Source organism: Panthera tigris, chromosome D1 (genome assembly GCF_018350195.1).
Source record: "Panthera tigris isolate Pti1 chromosome D1, P.tigris_Pti1_mat1.1, whole genome shotgun sequence".
Classification (NCBI taxonomy): Eukaryota; Metazoa; Chordata; class Mammalia; order Carnivora; family Felidae; genus Panthera; species Panthera tigris.
In genome coordinates, this window is record NC_056669.1 from 114,249,031 (window position 1) to 114,271,786 (window position 22,756).

A 22,756-nucleotide genomic window follows, 5' to 3' on the forward strand; every position below is an offset into this window, starting at 1 on the left:
GCTTCCTGGCTGGGAAATTCCAGAAAAGCATCCCAGCAGCAAGGACCACGGGCCAGGCTGCAGCCATCTCCCTGCCCCATGGCCTACGCTACTGAAGTGACCAAAGAGGTCCATGTACCACCCAGGGAGAGAAGACCGCCCCCACATACTGGTGGCCACTCCGGGCCACCCCCATCCTCACACGCTGCCCTGGCCACCCTGCCACCCTACTCACGAAGGCCTCGCTCCTCGGCAGGGACACCACTCTCCGCCTCCTGCAGGTTCCAGGTGACTCTCTTCACCAGGGCTTTTGCCCGCAGCAAGGGGGTCTGAGAGGCGCCTTCCTCCTTCCCCGCAGGCACCCCGACCCCAGCCTGGCTTCCCAGGGTGCCAGGCGCCGTGGCAGCCCCAGCAGCATCCTGCTGGAGCAAGGGTTTCTCTTGGGGGCCCTGTGCCTGGGGCAGGGGCTGCGCAGCCTCGTCATCGTGGATCAGTGCCACCTCGCGTCTGATGACAGCCACCAGGGCAGGGTCCTGCTGCTGGCTGGCTGGGGGCACCATTGGATTGGGTGGGAAGTCTCGCTCTGGGGAGGAATCTGTGCTCTCTGGGGAGGGCGGAGAGCTCATGTCATCAAGCTGCAGGAAGAAAGCATCACTTGAAAACTCCTCAAAGACGTGCCCGGCCTCGACAGAGTCTCCGTAATCAAGGTCCTCGGGTGGACATTCCGCGGGCACATCCGGGGCCTCCTTGTGGGCCTCGGCCCCTGCTGGAGAGGCGTCTGCTCCCACGGAGACCAGTGGCTTGGCCGGCTGCTCCCTGTCGGGCTTCTGCTCCTCCTGGGGAGGGGGCACCAACTTCCTCTCTGGAGAGCGAGGCCTTGGCCGCTTCTCATGGGAACGAGGCCGTTGGTGCTCCCGGGACCTGTGCTCCGTGCTCGGCGACCGTGGAGACCTGGACTTGCGCTTCCTCCGCTCCCGGGAGCTCCACCTGACGCGGGGGCGCTCCCGAGGGCTCCTCTCCCGGGGGCTCCGCTCCCTTGTGTGCCGGTGCCTCCGGGCCCTCTCCAGACTGCTGGGGGGGGAGCACTCCCTCCCCCGAGACCTGGACCCCGACCGCCTCCGCTTCCTCCTCCTGCTCTCCCTGCGTTCATGGGAGGAGCTGCCGGGGCTGCCTGAGCGGGACCGGGACCGTGACCGCCGCCGGCCGCGTCCCCAAGAGTCCCTCCTCCTCCTCCTGCCCTCATCCTTCACCTTCTTCCGCTTGGCTCGCTCACGGCTGCTGGAGTGGTCACTGGAGGACCTGCGGCCCCGGGCCTTGGGCTGCTGCCTCTTGGGGTGCCCTTCACCCACCGGTGGAGACACCGACCGTGAGCTCCTCTCCCCAGAGCGGGAGCCTGAGCGGGAGCCGGAGCGGGTCCTCCTGTGCTCCCTGTCCTCAGCCCGCTTCCTCTTGGCCTTCTTCCTGCCACGGGAGCTGGATGTGGAGCGGGAGCAGGATGGGGGCCTCAGCTCCACAACCCTGTGGGTAGTTGTCTGCGGGGCGCCTGGGCTGGGTGGTGCCCCCGGCTCTACATCGGTCACGCAGGTCACCGTCCGCTCCTCGGAGCCAAAGAAGGTACTGCAGGGCAGCTGGTCCCTGTCCTCCCACGGCTCTGGGGGGGATGGCCTCTGCGCCCTGGAGGCCGCGCCCTGGCCCTCGCGCTCCAGGTCGGAGGAACCCTCGGCAGCCCCCTCGCCCCGGAGCTCGAGTACGCTGGTGGAGGACCCGCGAGGGGACTCAGGCTCCGTCCCAAAGACCTTTTCCACCGTGTAGGAGGTGACACAGCGCACGGTCTGCAGCGCCGGCGCCTTTGGGCTGTCGATGGAGATGGTGCGCGTGATCTCAGAGGGCAGGAGGCCAGAGCCCAGGCGCTCGGGGCTGCTGCCGGCAGAACCGGAGTCAGAGCCTGTGGGGTCGAAGGGGTCGTAGATCTCGCTCTTGAGCTGCTTGGCCTTCCTGATGGAGAAGAGGGGAGCGGGGTTCTCTTTCCTCTGCACCTTATTGTCGACAGGCCGGAACGTGTTACAAAAGCCGGGGTTAGAGAGTCTGCCGGAATGTGCCGTGTTCCCGGGAATATTGATCCTGAAGCTCTCGAAGGTCGAGCTGACACCCTTCCCCTTTGAGGGTCCCAGCGTGGCGGGGGACTGGGATCCACCCCCTGAGTGTGTGCCAGGCTCTTGTGGGCCCCTGCTGCTGGGCTCGCCCTCTGCACGGGCGCCGTGGCTGGGCTGCCCGGGGCCCTCCCTGCCCGTGAGCCGGCTGATGCAGGAGCTGGGGATCTCAACACGCTGCTCACTGGTGGGGGCCGCATCCGCCCGCCGGCCGCCACCGTCCTCCCTTCTGACCTTCGGTATCCTGGGTAGCTCTGAGATGCTGGGCCTCCTGGGAGCTGGCTTCACGGCCTGTCCCTGCAGCGCACTGGCACGCGGCAAGTGAGGGCAGCTGCCCGAGGTCTTAGAGGACACAGAACTAAGGGGCCGAGCGTGCCTGCTGTCGCCATCACATCCAGGGGCGTCACTGTGCTTTAAGCCAGGCCTGCTTACGCTTGACAGGTTCTGAGCCTGACCTGACGGAGGGGTCACAGAGGAGTCCAGTCTCACGGCTGCCGCTGGGGTGAGAGCGGGGACGCAGGAGGGGGTGGGACCGCCGTGGCAGCGCAGCCCCGCACTCTGGAGCCCGCTGCCTGAGCGTGGTGCTCCGGGCAGCAGGCAGGCCCCGGGGCCTCTGCCCCCTCGGGGTGGAGCGCCTGAGCTTCTCGGAAAGGAAACGGGTGCTGAAAGACACGAGAGTGAGTGGCCATCGGTTTCCACTGCCTCCTTTAAAAAGCGGTCATTTTGTTGGTCCAGATCGAGATGACTTTCTCTTAGAAGCTGGGCTTTTAAATTACTATCCCTACTCACTCCTTGGGCTAGAGCCCTGTGCTCCTGGGGGCACGGGGTGAGAGGCCCCCGGCCACACCCACGAGCAGTGCTCACTGGCCGCTGGAAGCGCCTGTGCCTGTTACACAGGGGGGCCCGGGAGGGGCCGCCCGGCTCTGCGCTGCCCTGCCCCCCATGGCTGGGCACCCCCAACCCCCAACACCCTCCAGGGCCCGGACGTGCAGGGGAGGACTCCGCACAGCCGGTTCCGTGGGCTCTGTGAGAACACGTGCCAGCCACATGCCAGCCACGCAGCGTCTGTGGGCTGCCCGGAGACCCCACCATCATCTAAACTCTCAGCCTGCAAACTCTGTTCAGAAAGCGATGTTGACTCAATGGAAACATGACCTCGCGGAGAAAACTGCTTTTAGGTACGTTTTGAACAGAAACCTATTTTAGTTCAACGGTCTCGTCAGGACCCGTGGCTCACATGCCCTCTCAACCGCCCCGAGCATCGAGGCAGAGAGGGCGCCCCCGCAGGCTCCGCTGGGTGTCACGCAGAGGCCTCCTCACCTGCCTTCTTGGCACTGAGGGAGCCGTCCCGGTGGATGGTGATGTCTGCACCGTTCATCATCAGGAGGCTCTGGCCCGACAGGATGCTCCCCACTAGGTCTGGGACGGGGGCCTCGTCCACCTCTGGCTCAGGCGCCGCAGTGGGAACGCTCCTCCTGCAGGTACAGACCCGTTGCTGCCTCCCCGTGCCCCCCTGCCGCCCCCCAGGTCCCAGCCCTGCCAGACCTCGGTGTGGGGAGGGCATGAGACACCCCTGCCCCCAGTAGCTCTGACAAAAGCCAAGCAAGCAGGCTGCCTGGAGGTGAAATCCTCTGGTGCTTGTGGCCCCAGCTGCTACCAACAGGCAGGCTATTTACTAGTTTTGTTGGTTTTTTCGTTTCGTTTTTTGTTTTTTTTTTTTTTAATCAGGAGTGAAATAGAAGGAAAGCACCCAGCCAGGGGTGGCCGCCCTGGACAGCAGCCCTGTGACAGAGGTGGGCGGGCAGAAGCAGTCGCAAGCACCTGCAGCCTTCCTCCTGCTCCTCGTGCCCTTTACGGTGGCATGTCCTCGACAAACGGTCAAGGGAGGGGCCCCGGGAGAGGAGGTGCGCCAGCCCCCCCCTTCCCCCGACCACCGTCCCTGGTGGCACACACCTGGAGAGCCCCACGGACACGGGCCTGGCCACCGGCCGGTGAGAGCGCAGTGCCGACTGGGACAGAACCCTCCTCTTGGCGCTCAAAGGGGAAGCAGGGTCCGCAGACTGCTCCTCGCTGCTGGAGAGAGCACACGGGCCACAGGAGCGGTGACCCCCACGGAAGGCCCAGGAGACCCCTTCTCAACCGCACACATGGCGGCACCTGTGCCCCAAACCCGAACACGGGACCCACGTAGCAGCTTCGGGTCAGCAGCTGCATGCACCTCTGGGCGGGCCCAGGGCAGCAGGGACCGACATGCAGAACACCTTTCTCCCTGTTAGTGGCTGAGGACCTACGGTGTCCCTTCTGGGCACCACCTGGGGGGGGGGTCCGACGAGGGTGGGAGACTCAGGAACCGTCACCCTCTCTTGACAAACGTGGGATCTGGGGCCCACTGTCCACGAAAAGAGGGGGAAGCCCCTCCCTGCGGTTACCTGTCAAAGGGGTCCAGCTCATAGGGGTCTCCGAAGAGCGACAGAGTGGCCACCCCGATGTCTGCACGCATCAGCCCCAGAGAGGGGTCCGCAGGCTTGTGCACTGACGGGGTGCAGGCCCCGCGGACGGGACCCCGGAGGCCAAGCGTCCGTGCAATGCGGGACCGAGCTGTGGCTTCATTCTGAACCGAAGTCACAAAAAAACCAGGAAGGGTGAGTGAGGCTCTAGAAACACCAGCGCAAGGACTAGTCTGCACAACACACCACAGCTGACGGCTTCCAGTGGGGGAACAATAGCGTTTCAGAGGTTTTGCCCCAGAGTTGAGGACTACATCCCGACAGCCCCGACCCCCGCAACGCAAAACCACCGTCCGGTGATGTCCATCCACCCGAGGACGAGGGCTGGGGGGGCGGGCGCTCCCACCCCAAGCACGTGCGGGCAGCAGCCCCTGGGGCACCCTGGCAGGGAGACGCTGACACTCGCGGTCGGGCTCTGTTCGGGGCGTGAAGGGCAGTGAGCCAGAGGGCTGACGTCTGCACGGCGGGAAGCGGGCGTGCCAACACCCACGTGCGGCCGCAGCTTCGGCTTCCCGTCCCTCCAGGAGTTCCGTCTGGACGAACCACCACAGCAGGTGCTCGAATGCCCCGCCGAAAACTAACAGAAGCGTCTATGTGAGCGTATACCACGTGCGTGTGTGTTAACCAGGCAAAGGCGACGACCCTGAGCAGGAGTTCACACACGGACGCGGCAAACGCTTGGCTGCAACTGAGCTTTTTATGTTTTATGTACTGGTGTGCTTTAACCGTCCAGCCCGGGAGCTGGGGCGAGGACAGACACCACGGAGCAGGACGCACAGCACAGGCGGGCGCTCACCCGCTCTGAGGGGAGGCGCGCGCACACTCAGAAGGCCCGTGGCAGACACGCGAACGAGGGTAAGGAACAGCCTGGGACGGCGTCCACTCCCACCCTCTGGCCTGTCTGCCCCTTCGCACCCCACAGGGCCCACCTCTGGGGTGCCCGGAGTTGCACACGACCCCTCCCTCCGGATGCCCAGCTCCAAAGGGTCCTGGCAAAACTCCTGTCCCAGCCCCACCTTTACTCTCTGCTGCAGAAAAGGCTCATGTTTATCAGCGACTCTCTAAGTAAACAAGAAAGGAGGCTTCGTCTGAGTCCCACCCCGCTATCCGAGGGGCTACCTTTGACCTCTTCCCTTTTCTCTTCTTGGCACGACCCTGGCGTTTCTTAGACCTCGTCCCGGAGCCCCTGCTCTTCACAGACGACCTGGACTGGGTCTTCCTTCTTCCTGACGCCTTCTTCCGTCTCCCTACAAAGAGGACATTGAGAGTCTGTGCTTTACTGTGCGCCCTCAGGCCCCCACCCCACCCCACCCCACGTGTCCCCCTCCACGGACGTGCCGTGCACTGCCAGGACCCGGCACAGACAACTATACGTAGTGGCTTCAGGTTTTTAAATGGAGAAATCACGAAAAAACAGTGCTTCCTCACAAAGGAGCAAGAGAGGGAAGGCAGCGCACAGCAAGGACAGAGTGTGACTCTGGAGTTCGCTCTGATCCGTAAATCTGACTTTTGTCACCAGTAAATATTTTACATCGTTATGAAACAAAATTAAATGGGGGGAAAACAACAAACAAAAAACCCCCTGATGACCAAGTTAGTGAAATGAAACAAAAGATCTGTGTCTGCTTGATCTGACCAGAGGACTCCTCCCAACAGACTTAAAAACCGCCACGTATTTCCAGTAACACATCCCAGAGATTAAAGTGCACGAACACCCAGGCTTCAGGTGAGTCCGTCTCCTCACGGGTGCCACCACGGGCTTGGGGGACCCTAATTCTAGGACACTCCAACACCCCCTGGAAAACCGCAGGGACCTCAGCCTGGAAGGAGGGGATTCTAAGGAGACAGAGGGATCGGCCCTCATGACGTATGCTATTGAAACACATCAAATGTATCTAGCTCCCTAAGTTCACGATGGGGCTAAAAATCCTAAGCGATCGTGATCGCTGCTGAGGCGGCTACTAGCCACGCGGTGGTTCTGAGAACCGGTCAAGAAAGGAAACAAGCCAACGCCTTAAGTGCTTTGCCCACAAAAACCGCAGAAGTGGGAAGCAGCCAGTGCCAGGAGCAAAGGCTCTCTGCACCTTCCTCGGTGCGAGCGCGGGTCTGAGCTGAGCGCGGAGCGCAGAGACCGCAGCCAGGGAGCCCAGCAGTCACTGCTGCCCACCACCCCGCCCCCGCCCCGGGCAGCTGGCAAACACAAAAGCAAAGAGCTAAGGACGCACGGCTCCACCAGCGGCCTGCGGTCTCTGCCCGCCGGGGAGCAGCGCGTACGGGCAACCCGGTGCCCCCACTGTCAAGACGACACAGGGACGCTTACCAGGCACAGCCGCTGGTGCAACGTGGATCTTGTTTGGCTCTGGATTCAAATATACTATTTTTAAAAATTCTACCTCACTTACGATACAATTAGAACCTTCAATACTAACAGACTCATGGGGTTAAGGAATTACTGTTCCCCTTCGCAGGTGCAACAGTGATACTGTGCTTAACTTAAAAAAAAGACGGATGGGGCGCCTGGGTGGCGCAGTCGGTTAAGCGTCCGACTTCAGCCAGGTCACGATCTCGCGGTCCGTGAGTTCGAGCCCCGCATCAGGCTCTGGGCTGACAACTCAGAGACTGGAACCTGCTTCGGATTTTGTGACCTCCTCTCTGTCCCTACCCTGCTCGCGCTGTCTCAAGAGCAAATAAACATTAAAAAAAATTTTTTTTTAAAAAACCAAAAGAGAAAGAAAAGAAAAGAAAAGAAAAGAAAAGAAAAGAAAAGAAAAGAAAGAAGGAAGAAGGAAGGAAGGAAGGAAGGAAGGAAGGAAGGAAGGAAGGAAGGAAGGAAGGAAAAGAAAAGACACAAAGGCCGTGCTTCCAGGGCTCCTGGGAGGGAGCAGGTGAGTGAGGGAGAGGGAGGCCAGGCCAGGCTGGCTCCGTGGGGACTCCACTCGTTTGTCCCAATGTTTCCACCACTTTGGCAAAAGTCTATAAAAAGCATTAAAAAACTCACTAGCAAAGCCAACAAAAGAAAACCAAACCAGCAAAAAGGCACAACCAAGCACAGATCTATGCAGCTGCCCGCACACAGGTAGAGCGCACACCAGGGGCTTGGTGGTGTGCACGTGAGGGACAGAGGAAAACCCCTGCAGTCAGTCCTGCCTGCTCAGCGCCGGCACGACCCAGCCGTGACCCTGAGGCCACTGTCTAATGGAGAATCAGCGAGCAGGCACGGTGCTGGCCCCGAGGGGTCGAGTTTCTAACACAAGGAGACACAGACGGGAGACACGAGGAAAACCTCAGGAACGGTATGACCGTGGTGTGGATTGCCCAGCTCCAACAGCCGGGAGCGATGACCGACCCCTGGCAGAGAACTCGCACGGAGCTCAGTTTGCTATTGTGAGTCCTGCTCCGGCGGACAGGAGAGAGCATCCCCGAAAAAGGGGAGAGGCCACACGAGGCACGCGGACACAGGCGGCCACTCCAGCACAGCCCCAAGCAGGAAGCTGGGACAGCACCGGGTCTCCGCCCTGACGGCGGGGGACACAGGGCACGTCCAACACATACCGAGTCACAGGAAAGCTCACTGGCACGGTGAGGACACACGCCGCCCGGTCCCTGCGTGGGCGAGGACGCGCAGCACTCTGGTTCACAGACTGCCGACAGGGGTACGAAGTGCTACGCGACCTGGGACGCACATCTACCCGATGAGCCAGCAGCCGGGTCCTGTGCTGACCCGAAATGAAACCCTGCCCACAGGAAGACGGGTACGAGAACGGGCAGGACTTCGCGCCTTTGTCCTCCACGGCCGTGATCACAACACAAAGTCAACCCTCGACAGCAAAGGGGACAAAGTGCGGCCTTTCCGTGTGTGGGGGGGCAGACTGTGGGGCGGGGGGGCGCTCCCTCAACAACAAGCAGAAGCCAGCCAGCCAGCCACTGCCAGCCACTGGCACCCACAACCACACATGCTAAGCTGGAGCACACTCAGCACCTCACAAAGGTCTCATTACGTGAAGTCTGAAAACACACCAAACTGACACCCAGCGCTGAGGAGGACAGCAGGGCTGCCTGGCGGGGCTGGGACGGGACCCGCCTGGGACGGGACCCACCTGGGACTTGGGAACCGGCTGGGACGGAACCCGCCCGGGACGGGACCCGGCTGGCGGGGCTGGGACCTGGCTGGCGGGGCTGGGACGGGCAGGGCCAAGCCAGCTGGACGTTACGTCTGTCAAACCTGGAACCACACGGAGCGGACACACCACACTCTTATCTCGATGAAGCGGACTTTAAAGACCTCGGATCATAAGACGTGAATAAGACAGGTGTCCATGAGGCCGCACTGGTCACATGTGATGGAGAAGGAAAAGGGCCCCTGGGAGCACAGTGCTAGCTGAAGAACGCACAGCTTGGAGACACGTGGCAAGAAAGCAATGAATTAATCATTGTTAATTGCTCCCACACAGCAAAGTCCAGAACCGGGGTCTTCCTGATCTACTGTGGCATTTAGGGAAAAGAAAAGGCAATTCTGCCAAATTCTCCAGAAGCTTCCTGACCAACGACACGAAGGCCAAGTGGCCCCGACACGCACGCAGAGAGCATGGCCGCAGGGACCTCACCGCCCACAGTGGGTGTTCGCAAGGATGACGCGGACCAGACCCAGCTGGCCCACAAGACGTCCGTGTGCCACTTCTGCTACCTGAAAACCCAGGTGACGGCGGCAGGAGGGACTCCGGGGGAAGGCCCTGCGGGGCGAGCGTGCGGCCCTCACCGAGCCAGCACACCCGGGCTTACCTGCTCTCCTCCTGCGTTTTGCGGGGGCTCGGGGCGCCACGGGGCGCTGGTACACGGCAGTGCTCAGACCGGCAGCGACAGCCTCAATGGTCTCATCCAGCAGAGAAGACATGAGGTACCGTGGGACATGCTACACGGGAAGGAGGGTGCCGTCAGCAAGGCGACCGCCCTCAGGCTGTTCATACCACCCGCTGTGCCCCGTGAGGACTCTGGGCATTCCTGCCGGGGAGCCCCCGAGGGTCAACCCTGCACACACCCCCGCCAGGCTAACCGCAAAAGCCAGACGGCCACCAAGAGCTTCCTGTGGGCACTACGGGGCCGGGGGTGGAGGGGTGGGGGGGTGCTCCTGAGAAGCAAGTTCAGGGTGAGAATAAAGAATGAGGGCCAGGAAGGCCGCAAGGAGCCAACGGCACAGCCAGTGCCAACGAGTCAGCACGCCGTGCCGGTGCAGAGCCAGCCGGCACAGTCTGGGGACCAGAGAGAGGAGATCGAGGGACAGAGAGGAAAGAGCAGCCAGAGCAGGGCACCGGGTGGACACAGGAGCGGGTGATGGCGTGGGGCACCAGCCCCCACAAAGTCCTCCGCCCCTCCCCATCGGCTGACGCCCCCTTGGGTGAGCACGCCCACCTGTGATGGGCACCGCCGCCCCCGGCTGGTGTTGCTACAGGAAGGGGCGCACACCCGGAGGGAGGCTGGAAGGGTCGGCGTGGGGCCCTCCCTGCAGGACTGTGGACTGGAAGAGACCAGCTCTCTGCTCCCTCGGGCCAAGGCTCCCTCGGGCCTGCCGGGCTCGGTTCCCCGCCCGCAGGTGCACGCCGCTGCCCTCGCAGGCCCCACCCTGCCTGCCGTCCGCACCCCTCCGCTGTGCCCACCACCCAGAGCATTTGGGCAGCCAAGGTGCACCAAGACGGGGCGCGCGGCCCCCAGAGGGGCTGAACCAGGAGCAGCCTCGCAGCCACAGCGTCGTGCGCACCCACCTGGATTCTCCTGGCGGTGGAGATCCGATTCCGGTTCACGGTCGCTCGGACCCTCTCGCTCTGTCGTGTCCTGGCAATGGCACGGGTCCTCCCCACGTGAGGCCGAAGCCGGCTGGTGGTGGGCACCACGTCAGCCAAGATCAGGGAGACCTCCTCCTCACTCACGGGACCTGCATCTGGGAAGAAAGAAAACCCTGGACTGATGTGGGGCTGCCACGCCCCCATCCTGGCAGGGGGACTGAGTGGGAGGCAGGGGGCATCCCCCTGGAGCCTGGGCCGCCCTGCTGGAGAGCCCCGCAAGTTCTCCCACAAGACGAGAAGCCCCCCGCCCCCCTCAGCACGCCCTGCCTGAGAAGGAAACCTTACCAGCGGTGGGAGCAGCTCCAGGGGCAGCACATTCGGGACAGAACCACTCGTCCACTGGTACCTCCTGGAGAGGAGGCTCCAAACATTCCATGTGGTACCTACCGGAACACGAGGGTGGCAGACAAGTGTCAGTCTCCCTGCCATAACCGAGTGAGCCACCCAACGGTCATCCAAATGTGCCCCAAGGCCGCTGTGCACCCTGCGATAGACTGGACTGCGTCCCCTGAAAGCAAACACTGAGTGTGACCGTATTTGGAGATGGGGCCTCTGGGGAAGGGGGGAATTAAATGAGGTCATGAGGGTGGTCACCGTGGACCCAGGTCCTTAGGAAAGGGAGCGACCCAGAGCTCCCTCTCCCCAGCAGAGGGGACACCACAAGCACACAGCAAGAAGGTGCTGCCGGCAGCCTGGGTCATCTCCCCAGAGCCTGACCCTGAGGCACCTGGAGCCCACCCAGAGGTGCGCTCAGACGGGAGACAGCAGGCTGGTGATACTCCCGCAGTCCTTCCCGGGGGCATGCTGGGGATCTCTGCTCACCAAAAGGGGCCCTGACAGCCCCTGAACCCTGCAGGGGAGGCACACTACGTGGACGGACCGAGCTAAGAAAGTGGCCACCTGACCCGGGCCACTGCATCCTGTGGGGGCTCTGCTGCTGACCATGGCAGGGATCTGGCGCCTGACTGTGGCTGGAGGCTCATCTCTGGTTGGCAGACGTCAGCTTGCCCTCCCCCAACCCGGCTGTCACTCAGCAGCCCCGAGAGTTTCAAATGTTGACACCTTACACTTCATACTCCAGTCTGAGAAGCTCAGGGAAAAAGAAAGGTTCTGTCTGCTGAAAGCAAACGGAAATGTAGCCTAACCGTGGTTTTCCAGGTGCTTCAATCCAGTCTCCATGGAAAGCAGTTTGGGAAGAGTCACCGCTGGCATGGGCCACCTGCGCCAGCCTGCTCCAAACTTCATCCCAAGACCCCACACAGCCCTGAGCCAGGCAAAACCCCATGCAGACACCCTGCCCTGAAGACACGAGGGCAGACTCAACTCTGCTCACAGACCACGTACTGCCCACGGTGCTGGCACACGAGCAGCCAGGGACACAGAATTCCAGGTGGAAGCCCTCACTCCATGAACCCCTCGCCAGGACCTCACATGAGGACCGCAGGGATGGGGGTGAGGGGGCTCCTCCTGGAGTGTAACTCAGCCCAGCGTCAAGTCCTAGGGAGCACCCCAAAACCCCAAGTAGATTCCAGCCTCAGAAGATCTTCTCCTACGTGGTCTCGGGAACAAAATCTCACAAAGCATTCCAAGGATCCAACGTGGGCCACCCTACGTTCTCCTCACACAAGCTCCAGGACCTCAAGCAGAGGCCACTGGTGCGTGTGACGGGTGCCCAACCCGGCCAGCCTACGTCCAGCACAGTCACCCCACGGGGTAGACTCACACCCAGTGAGGGCCACAAGATGCCCATGAGGATGGGGGCATAGCTCCCGTGCCAGGCATGCTGCTCTGCCCAGCAGTCACAGCCACCGAGAATGGACCGCCTACCCAGCAAGGACAGCTGTGGCTACCTGATGCGGTGATGTCAACTGTCTCCCTAGTGACTGCCCCTCTATGTTAAACAAAGAAGTTTAAAAAATCAGAGATGCTCTTTATCTTACTTCCTGTAACAATGAAAGGATGTGGCGTATTCCTGTTATCTACAGAAAACCTTATGACTCTATTTTCAGAAGAATAGTAATTTCAGACTTGATTTTTAAGTTAAAAAAACAACCGTTAACAAAAACTGAGCAGACTGCAGGGGTGCCTGTGGGGCTCAGTCACCGAAGCGTCTGACTTGGGCTCAGGTCAAGATCTCTCGGCTCATGGGTTCGAGCTCCACGTCGGGCTCTGTGCTGACAGCTCAGAGCCTGGAGCCTGCTTCGGATTCTGTCTCTCCCTCTCTGTCCCCCTACCGCGCGCGCGCTCTCTCTCTCTCTCTCAAAAATAAAAAAACATTAAAAAAACAAATTGAGCAGACTGCAAATATTAACGGTCTGAGGACGTTTGGACACGTAAGACCTGCACTCAAACAGCTGTAACGTTTAGCTCTACCAGCACCTTTTGTACTGAGTGCTGTCCGCAAGGCCAGCAGAAGACACCCAAGTTTAGCACTCGGCTGGGGGGCCGTGGGCTGCAGAGGCAGGGCCAGTGACAAGGGCCACAGGCAGGCCTTCTTCCCACCTCGAATGGCCTCTCCTGTGGCATCCAGCTGTCCCAGGCCCTTCCTTCACATGCCCAGAATGGCCACGAACACACCGGGAAAGGATCTGTTTTAGGCGTGAGCAGAGTTCTGAGGGCTAAGCTACCCTCTTGGCCCCAGGTCCCTACGAAACCACATTTCTTCAGCTTCCTGCTTGCACTCGGTCCCATCAGTAAATTAGCACAGGGACAGCAAGAGCAGGGCGCTGGCTCTGTCACCCAAGGCAGCACCCTCCTGTCCGCCAGACTCACAGCCACCAGTGAGCGGGGGCTGTCAGACAAGGCGACTCCCGGAGACCCCACACTGGAGCACCGATCCAGCACGCGCACGGGCAGAGCCTTGCAAGAAGGGAGACCAGACAGCGCGTATCTGAGCCTAGGAGGTGGGACTGGAGAGGGAGGCCCCTGGGAGGTGCCTCAGGAAGACAAAACGCACAGCACATGGCATCTGTCTGGGGAGGAAGGCACCCGGAAGGTGGGCTCCGGTCAGCAGTCAAAGGGAATAAACTCTGAGCCTCCAGAGCCAGCTCTGGGCCACCAGGGCGTGACACTTCCTACCTCCTGCTGCTTCTCAGTCCAGGCCTCAGAGGGGCTACCTGTTACCCAAGAGAAAGCTCCAAACCTGCCAGCCTCACGGGATTCTCTGCCACTCGTGCCCCAAAGGAGAAGTTTCTGTAGCCCTCTCACCACAGCCTGGTGGCAGAAAAACTCCTTAGACACCCAGCAATGCCTCCTGTGCTGGAAGGAGGCCCAAGAAAGGCTCCCAGGAGCCAGGGCCTGCTGGACACAGGGTCACCTGCCCTCACAGAAAGCAGGGGTCCTGCACAAGCCCTTCTCTGGGCCCCCAGCCCCAATCTCTCACGTGCCCCTCACCTTTTTGCAGTCTCGGTGCGTCACGAGTCCCCTCAGAATATCTTGTGAGTCCCCTCAGAATATCTTGGGGGAACGGGTAGAGGATATAAATGGTGGGAACAAAAGAGCCTGGGAGACCTGCTGGTAACCCACCAGCGGCCTGGGGTTCAGCGTTCTGAATACCGGGGGGCGTGGCCCCCCTAAGCATCACAGAGATGATCTGTGGGTACGAAGCACAGAAGCAGCCCTATAGGACTTCCCTCTAACACGTTAACTTAACACTCCAGTCTCAGAGGCTGGGCTCGGCAGGGACCGGGGCACGAAGGCCTCGTCTGCCTCGGAAGCCGCCGTGCTCACCCCGCGTCGCAGCCGTCGCAGAGAAGCAGCCGGTCCTCCCGGTCGCTCCTGCCACACACTTCACAAAAGGTGGGGTCTTCCTCCTCATCCCGGCCGGCTCTGGCGTTTTCCACCGGAACCTGAAACAGAGAAGCCCCGCCGGTCAGCGACAAGCGGAGCCCAAATCCGAGGCGCGGCTGCTGGGCCGGTGCAGAGCACACTGAGCCGCCTCTCGACACACACGCAGGCTCCGCGGGCCCGGAGGCTCTGGGGCAAAGTGCGCACGGCAACCACGCGCAGGCAGTTAGCCGAGAGAAACAGCGAACCCAACGGAAAACAGAGGACGACCCATGGAAAGGTCCCCAGACCAAGCAGGTGGGGACCCCCAGGGCAGCGGCGCTGGAGCCGTGAAGAGGGAAGAGAATAAGAGCCGGAGGCCCGCATTCTCTCGAGAACCGTGGCAGCGGCGGTCACAGCTGCGCACGGAGAACAGCCCTCTACGGGCAGGCGAGGAGGCGCGACCACCAAGACTCCGTGATCCAGGGCCTGAGACGCACCAGGTGCTCAGACGCTTCCTTCCCCTGCCCGTCTCCCCGCGCCCCAGAACGACCCGGCCTCCGTGCTTCTCTCCGTCCGTCCGCGTCAGCCCCCCAGGTCACACACCCCACCGCTCGCTCGCCCGCCCTTTACTCCGGGGCCAGGATGGGACTCGGGGGCCTCCCCAGCCTCCGGCACCGTCTGCACTGGACGTGGAGTCACTCTCCCATCTTCCCCAACCGCACTAGCCGGTGTGCCCCCTGGACTCCCCACCCCCCAGCTCCCTGCACACACAGGAAGGGCTCGGGGACATGCGCTTGGGTGGCAGATGCTCCAGGTAGGTGAGGACCGGCTACACGGAAACGGAGGCCCCGGTTCCAGGGAAGGAGGGCAGCGTCTGGGACAGGTGACGGGGACCCGAACGAACAGAAGCAGAGCCGCCGCCTCCAGCCCAGCACTGTGCCCACGAGAAATCTGCACACAAAGAGCCAAGTCCCCGCGCATCTACGGCTTTGTGCGCCGTGTAAATAAAACGGCAGGTCTACGGCTAGCTGCACGACACACGTCGAAGGCGTGTCCTCGAGTGTCTGTAACGTTTCTCCTCAGCAACAGAAGACACTGACAGGCCCTTCAAGCCTCTCACGAGCAGACGAGCAAAAGAACAAAGGAGAACCACTTCCTGTCCCAGCCCCCCTGGCACACGGCCCCGCCCCGGCCCAGCACCAGCAGATGCGTGGTCCCGAGACGGCAGGCGTCCTCGCCCAGGCCTGGCCTCCCCCGTGGCTGTCGTGGCCGAAGAGAAGCTGTGAGCTGTAGAGAAGGCTTGTGGGAGTGGGGGAGAGGAAGTGCGAGGGACACGCCAGCTGCACCGCCCACACCACGCGGGCCCGTCGACCAGACAGCACACCCCTCTGGCCGCTGCTCACGCTCCAGACGCTTCCGCGGGTTTCTCAAAAGCACTTAACCAGTATTTACTCACTTCAGGAAAGCAAATCAGCTTGTGAGCGCACATTCTCCCATTAGACAGGGACCAACATGATGATAAGGTGTGGGGAGGGGCCCTCTAGCACAGCATCTGCACTTACCTTCTTCAAGATTTTACCGCCAAACCGAGCTCGAATACAGATACATTTAAATATGGTTCGATCAACTGGACAGGAATTGGCATTCTGTAAGAAATAAAAATTGCATCGGGATCCTATAGGATCGTTTTCACGACTAATACCACATTCGAAATAAAACATTCCCTTAGAAGTAAGAACTTCACCTTACACTGAAAATCTACTTTCTACGGTCCACGTGCCCCGTGCCGAGTGGCTGGGAGCACAGCAGCGAAGCCAAAAGACAAACCCCCACCGTGCAGGGCTGCTCTCCTGCTGGGGAGGAGGGAAGGCAGGCTAGCCATGAGCGCACACATAACATGCACGCACGTACGCGCACACAGGCGCACGCATGGCACGCACGTGCTAAATGCTAGGCACAAAGCGGGATGGGGGCCTTCCTGGGCTGGCCTCCAGCCAGGCCAGCCAGGATACTGGCCATTTCTGCGTCCCCTACCCCCTGGGCCGCGGTTCTCCGCGTGCACGAGGTTGCTCAACATCTGTTTCTTAGTAAATGCTGGTATTTCTTCACAAAGTGTGGCCGGCTGCCCATCAAAGGTGACAAATGTTTCTTCTTTACTAATACGGTTTGGACATGTAGAAGTTTGTTTTAAAATACCTCTATCGTACAGAGCATACCCAACAACATGCACTCGAAACCGGACAAATTGACATCTGTGTGGTCAGCACCCAAGCCCTCCAGCCCCTCCCACCCACCCCTGCTCCGTCCCCCGGGGCTCCAGATGCCTGCCCTCAGGACCGGGACTCCAGCTGCACACGCCCACTCTTCACCAGCAGGTGCGTCCGAACGGTTGCCGGTGGTCGCCGGTTCCCGTGCCGTGTCCCACGCGGTGGGTAAAGACAAGCCGCCCACCCACCCGAGCAGGGTCTGCGCAGACGGACTCCCATCCTCTCGCCAGCTCACAGGGCAACGGTGCACGAGCCACATGGCTGGACACGTTACACCACCTCCACTCTGGGAGGTCCAGGGGCTCCCATCCTCCCGGGTCTCTGATCTACACTGCGCTAAGCCTCCTTCCCTGTCCCGACAGTTCCCGCATTTTCCCACGAAGGCTTCAGAGCACCACTTGCTAACTTTCAATCCTGGGGGGGGGGGGGGGGGGGGCTGTGTGTGGGGTGTGAGCGGGCGCCCTTCCTCTCCATCTCTCCCACATGCCTGGAGAGCCCCGCTCCCCGCAGTGTGAGACGCTACCTGCTGTCTGCCGTGTGTGGTTGTCCCTACGAGTCCCCGCCACGCTCCCGGGGCCTGGTCTCCATTCCCGGACCAACCCGGTATACTCACCGGAGTTGTACAGATCCTAAGAGCCGGCACGCGACTGCCTTTTTCAAAAGGACTGCCAATTCTTGGCATTTGCTTTCTCTCCTCTACGAATCTCACGGCCCTGCTAGGCCCTGATGCTCTGGTTAGGGTGGCAATGAACTTGTACATGACTGCCATCTCTCTGAGGTGGGATTTCCCTTCCAGAAAGTGCTTTCTTCAGTCAGTCTCAAAGGCTTTAGAAAACCTCTCTAAAGGTCTCACGTGTCTTTTCAGGACTTATTTCTATGTATACTGTAACTTTTAATCTGTATCAATCTTGTGTCTGGCAATCTTGCTGAACTCCACATTACAGCAGCTCCTTGGTAAGATATCTGTATCGATAACTCACTATTTGAAAATAATAATTTCTCCTACGTGATACCTACACCTTTGTTTTCTCCTCGCACTATTCCAGTACAACGTCGACTAGGCGGTAACCACCACCTGGTGGTGTTCCTCCATTTCCAAGGCTCTGCCTGCCACAAAAACCTAAACCTTGATCTGACGTGTGCTATGGATCCAGCACCACAGAGCAGGAACCAGTGGCATCAGGACAGGGAAGCCCTCAATCGACAGACGTCACAGGGAGCCAGCAGCCGCGTGGCCATGCGGACGGGTCACACAAACTCCCACTGGAGATGCTCTGAGCTCTCTGGGAAAACGGGGAGCAGGGCTGGGGTTAGAGGCTATGGTGCTTCTGTTAATCTCGCTGAGTGAGGTGGTGGCATGGAGATCTGCCACGCTCACGCTGCGTCCACGTTGGTGAACTTACAGGGGAGGGGGGAGAGGGTGAGACAAAACATGGCAAGCAGACTTAACAGTTCTTGAAGATGGGGGTGGGGGGCACACACCGCTCCTCCTGTACCGTGCTACTTCTCTGAAATGTCTCACGATAGGAAGTTTAATACAAGGGGGCTCCCGCTTCTAAAACTCATCATGAAATACACCGTGTCTTTCTGGTAAATTCCCTTCAACTGTTTCAAGGATGGCTCCCTTCACTGCCGGTTATGACTCACTGCCAAACTGAATCGCTTGCTTTCTCTGCCTCTTTGAGATGACCCCACCTCGTGAGACTACAGCATACTAGGCTGACTCTGCTGGCCACACACTGCGCCCAGGTCATTCAGGATTTCTGCGGACAGGTCCCCCAGGGATACCAACCCATAAATAATCCTCCTCATCCGATGCCCCACAGTGAGCTTTATCAGCAACCCCAAAAGCACACCAACAAAGCAAAGACCGGTCTAGGACCCAACCCTGTGGCCCCAATTTCTACTGGAGAGGAGAGAGAAGCGCCAGCAAAAGGCTAGCAACTGACAGGGTCACTTGCAAGTGGAGAGAGGGGGGTGCCCGGGTGGCTCGGTCGGTTGAGCCTGACTCTCGATGTTGGCTCAGATCACGATCTCATAGCTCGTGGGCTGTGCGAACAGCACAGAGCCTGCCTGGGGCTCTCTCTCTCCCCCCCTCTCTGCTCCTCTCCCATAAATAAACTTAATAAAAACAAAAAGTCAACGGAGAGAGGCCATCCTGAAGGAAGAACCTCAGAGCCTCGCTCACCTTGGACCATTCCACAATACAGTCCAGGCAGAAATAATGGGCACAGTTCTCCGGTGTCCCCAGGGCCTGGTCCCGGAAAGCGTTGAGACAAATCGGGCAGCTCTCGGAATCGTCATCAGAATTAAATGCGCCATTGGCTTCCAACGTCCCCTGAGTATCTGCCACTGCCACTAACGTTTCCAAGCCTCCTTCTTCTCTTCCTTCTTCTTCAGAATCTTCAGAACCTTGAGAAAGAAGGGAGCACAACTTTGTGAGCTGGGACACTGGAAGCAAGCAGCCCACAACTGCACTCAGGAAAGTGTGTTTCCAAACCCCACACTCAAGGGACAGATCCCTTTCCTGCAGCCCTGCCCAGTGTAACCATCCCTGAGCACCTCACCCTGAAGCTGTGTCCAAGCTAAGGGGATGTGACACTGGCTGAGTGGCCATACCAGCTCCTCTAGCCCCCACCTGGAGGCAGAATCAGAACCCTCACGATCAGGGCAGGTCCCAGGGGCCACCCCCATCTGACAACTGGGTTCCCTGCGGTGGCCCTGCTCGGCACAGCAGCCTCCAGACGGCGCCACGTGACCCCAAAACCCTTCTCAAAACATGATGTTAACAAGCCATCTGTCTCCGAGTGACACCTCCCTTATAGGTCTCTCGTTTTTCTTTCTTTGGGGATGTAGGGAACATAGATTCCTAACTAGGCAATTTGGCCGCAACAGTTCTGATCAGTTTCTGAGAAGTTCTAAGGCTGGGACTTGACCAGGAGAAAAGGAGACACTTTGAGTTCAGCACAGCAGTTGACACGTGCATTTAGTTTTCTCTCCCTCCCAAATTCCACTAAAATGAGACCCGAATTCCCTTGCACCAGAGGTGTGGCAGGCAGGGTCCTCACGAGCCCCAGCACTCCTCCCCATCCAATCCACTGAAGTGTGGACACAGCAAGTGACTCAATTCCCTCTGCATGGCAGAGGGAACAATCCCTGGGGGCTCAAACTAATCAGGTGACTCCTCTAACAGCCGTGCTCCCCAGATGGTTGCAGAGAAAGAAGTCGGGGGATGTGCTCCCACGGCTGACATGACGTGCCATGCGGACGAAGGGAGGCCTCTAGGCGGTGAGGACAGTCTCCGGCCGGCAGCCGGTCAGCAGTCAGGACCTCAGCCCTACCCCCGCAAGGATCCGGATCCTGCCAACAAGCAGTGACCCTGGCGGAGGACCCTGAGCCTCAGATGGGAATCGTGGCCCTGTGACCCCTTGATGTCAGCTGGTGAGACCTGCGCGAAGGACCAGCAACCCACACCTGGACAGCTGGCCCCGCAAACACGGACACAGTGAGCGCCCTGTCCTGAGCTGCCAGGTTGGTGACGATTCGTTACACGTCAAGGAAAAAAAAGAAAAGAAACTAATGAAATTGGCATGTACAAAATTTTGGAAAAGGCCAGGCAGAAAGCTGAGTGAACATGGGACTTTGCTCCGCTTTCCTGCTTTGCTGGAAAGGGCCAAGGAAGCAGAAGCAGGTCGAAGCCAGGTGACCAGGCTCTTCCTACTGAATTCCGAAAGGCAAAGAACTGTCCATCTGAGGGCCACCTGGGCCTTGTGCAGCACCTCGGCTCACAGAGCAATGCCTCCGAAGTCTCTGAGGGACACTGACCAGCACTGATGAGGGTGGACACTCGTGCAGATGCGCGAGGCCCCGACTCATCTACCTCTGCCCACCCTTTCTAAGGGGCTGCTGGAGGTGCTCCCCACCAGGCGGGGGGTGGGGGGGGGCAAACCGAGGACAGTGCAGATGAGGGTGCCAGCCTGGCTTGGCAGTGGGCAGTGGGCCTGAAAACCCGAGTGCTGAGGAACACAGGGTCCCGGAGAAGGGCACGGTCCCCGCTGGAGGAGACTGGAGTGGCCCGGGGCCGTGCCCGGAGCCGGCCACCGCGACTCACACTCCCTCGTCCACGACAGCTCCCTGCGGCGCTCGTGAGCGCGCAGCCTGCGGAGCGGGGGCGAGGCCACACGCAGATAGATCAGAGCCCTAAGTCCTCAGGTTTTATGGTAAGACTTAAGCAGATAATACTTAAATTGGAAACTCAGCAGACAGCAGTCAAGCGGTTTTCAGGAACAAACACGAGAGCAAGAAAAGCAACAAGTAAAAAAGCACCCCTGGGAAGGGCCGGGCCTAAAGGGGTGCAGGAAGTGCCCTTGTAGGAAACTCCCTTCTCAAGGTCTGACCACACTTCCCACACGGCACCTCTTTTGCTTCAAAGACCGAAGGGCACACGATTACGCTTCCAGGCCCGCCAGCCACGCCCAGGGCCCCGCGGCCTCCCTTCCTGGGGCTCCTCGCCACCTGCAGGCTCTGGTCCCGCATCTCCTTCTCTCCGGTCCTTCAGATCACAGCTTAGACGGGGTCTCTCTGGAAGTCTCTTGCTTCTTCAGGGCCGTAGAGCGCCCTTCCCACGACACCCCTGCACACCCACTCTTGACACGTATTACCCTTATTAGAACTGCTGCTTTGTGCCACTGTGTCCGCTGCTAAGTGGTGAGCTCAGGAGCAGCAGGGACCCCAGCCGAGCTGGCTCCTGCGTTCCCTCGGGCCCTGCCCAGATTCTCTGGCATCCAACAGGCCCTCAGACCTTTGCTCGAGGGAGGATGTCTTCTGGCTTCAGCCCTGCCAGCGCCGACTGTCTGTGCCTGAGACCGACGCCCCAACTCAATCTTGGGGGATATGCAGAAGAGCAGTAGTCGTGACCTGCAAACTCGGGCAGGATCTCACATCCCTGTGTCCAGGATTCAACACCTAACTCTGGGGGCGCCTGGGTGGCCCAGTCGATTGAGTGTATCACTCTTGATTTCAGCTCAGGTCATGATCTCTCTCCCAGTTTGTGTGTTTGAGTCCTGCGTCTGGGCTCTGCCCTCTCTCTGCCCCTCCCCCACTAGCGCTCTGCTCTCTTCGGAAATAAATAAAACTTATTAAAAAATCTAACTCTGGGGGGCGCCTGGGTGGCTCAGTCGGTTAAGCATCCGACTTCAGCTCAGGTCATGATCTCATGGTTTGTGAGTTCGAGCCCCGCGTCAGGCTCTGGGCTGACAGCTCAGAGCCTGGAGCCTGCTTCAGATTCTGTGTCTCCCTGTCTCTCTGACCCTCCCCGTTCATGCTCTGTCTCTCTCTGTCTCAAAAATAAACAAACATTTAAAAAAAAAAAACCTAACTCTGGAAGAATAGGTCACCAACACACACAAAGTTGCAAACTCACCCTGGCTCATGCCACTTCAGTCCTGGTCCCTCATGAGCACTGTCGCAAACATGAAAGGTTCCCTTTCTGGAACATTCTAACACTGATAACCACGGGAGCCAGAGTCAAATACACAGATCATGGTATTTGCTTTAAGACCATGCCTCTCCTGACTTAATGACTATGCCAGAAGGAAAGCAGCCATGAGCCAAACTTCCAAAGTCCAGCACCCTGTCAGCAGAGGGCCACACGTGCCCTCCCTCAGAGGAAGGTGATCACAGCTGGTCTTGGACAGGGTAGTCCGGCCTGGGGCCCTTGCAGGCCATGCACAGCCAGGGCAGCTAGAAGGGACAGTGAAGGAGGCGCTGTCAGCCTAACCAGAGTCGCCTGAAGCAACGTTCCCTGCGCAGCAGCTGAAGGGCACAAATGCCAACCAGGAAACCCGCGCCGTGAATTCCTCAATGAAGTCATCTCCTGCGTTTGCCAGCTCTCTCGGGCTCTGGTCAGAACGAGAACGAACCACAGACGATGCCACTGACCTGTTGAGAGTCCTGGCCAGGTGGCCCCGGGCCACAGCGAACCTCAGCTAAGCTAACCCTGCCCTGTACCTGCGGGTGTGGGAGCTGGGGCCACCAAGTGCACCCCGTGTGCTCGTCCTGGAAAGACCCCACTTCGTGATGCTCCGCCCTCTTAGACATTTGAGTCTCCTGCCGTCACCGGGGAAGAGGCCTGTGAGGCTGTGTCGTCAAACTGAACTCTTGACACAGAGGATGACAACCAAAGCGAGGGCTCGCCTTAGGGGACTGCCAGGCCCGACGAGCGGCCGAGGAGCCTCTTCGTAATTTCT

At 59.9% G+C, this 22,756-nt stretch overlaps 1 protein-coding gene across 8 annotated transcripts in view; it reads right to left on the reverse strand.

The window, feature by feature from the left end:
* PHRF1 (PHD and ring finger domains 1) overlaps positions 1-22,756 on the reverse strand; it is a 30,350-nt gene that overhangs the window by 2,085 nt on the left and 5,509 nt on the right. For 6 of the 8 annotated variants that reach the window (XM_042957796.1, XM_042957800.1, XM_042957794.1 and 3 more), the window contains 11 exons: positions 18,697-18,920; positions 15,804-15,887; positions 14,203-14,321; positions 10,759-10,856; positions 10,393-10,568; positions 9,416-9,545; positions 5,756-5,883; positions 4,559-4,740; positions 4,083-4,202; positions 3,450-3,604; positions 215-2,791 (listed from right to left, as the gene is read on the reverse strand). In XM_042957796.1, the coding sequence (XP_042813730.1) occupies positions 215-2,791; positions 3,450-3,604; positions 4,083-4,202; positions 4,559-4,740; positions 5,756-5,883; positions 9,416-9,545; positions 10,393-10,568; positions 10,759-10,856; positions 14,203-14,321; positions 15,804-15,887; positions 18,697-18,920 (3,993 nt within the window). The remainder of the gene's footprint in view (positions 1-214; positions 2,792-3,449; positions 3,605-4,082; positions 4,203-4,558; positions 4,741-5,755; positions 5,884-9,415; positions 9,546-10,392; positions 10,569-10,758; positions 10,857-14,202; positions 14,322-15,803; positions 15,888-18,696; positions 18,921-22,756) is intronic. The other 2 variants (XM_042957801.1, XM_042957799.1) reach the window with 1 other exon arrangement.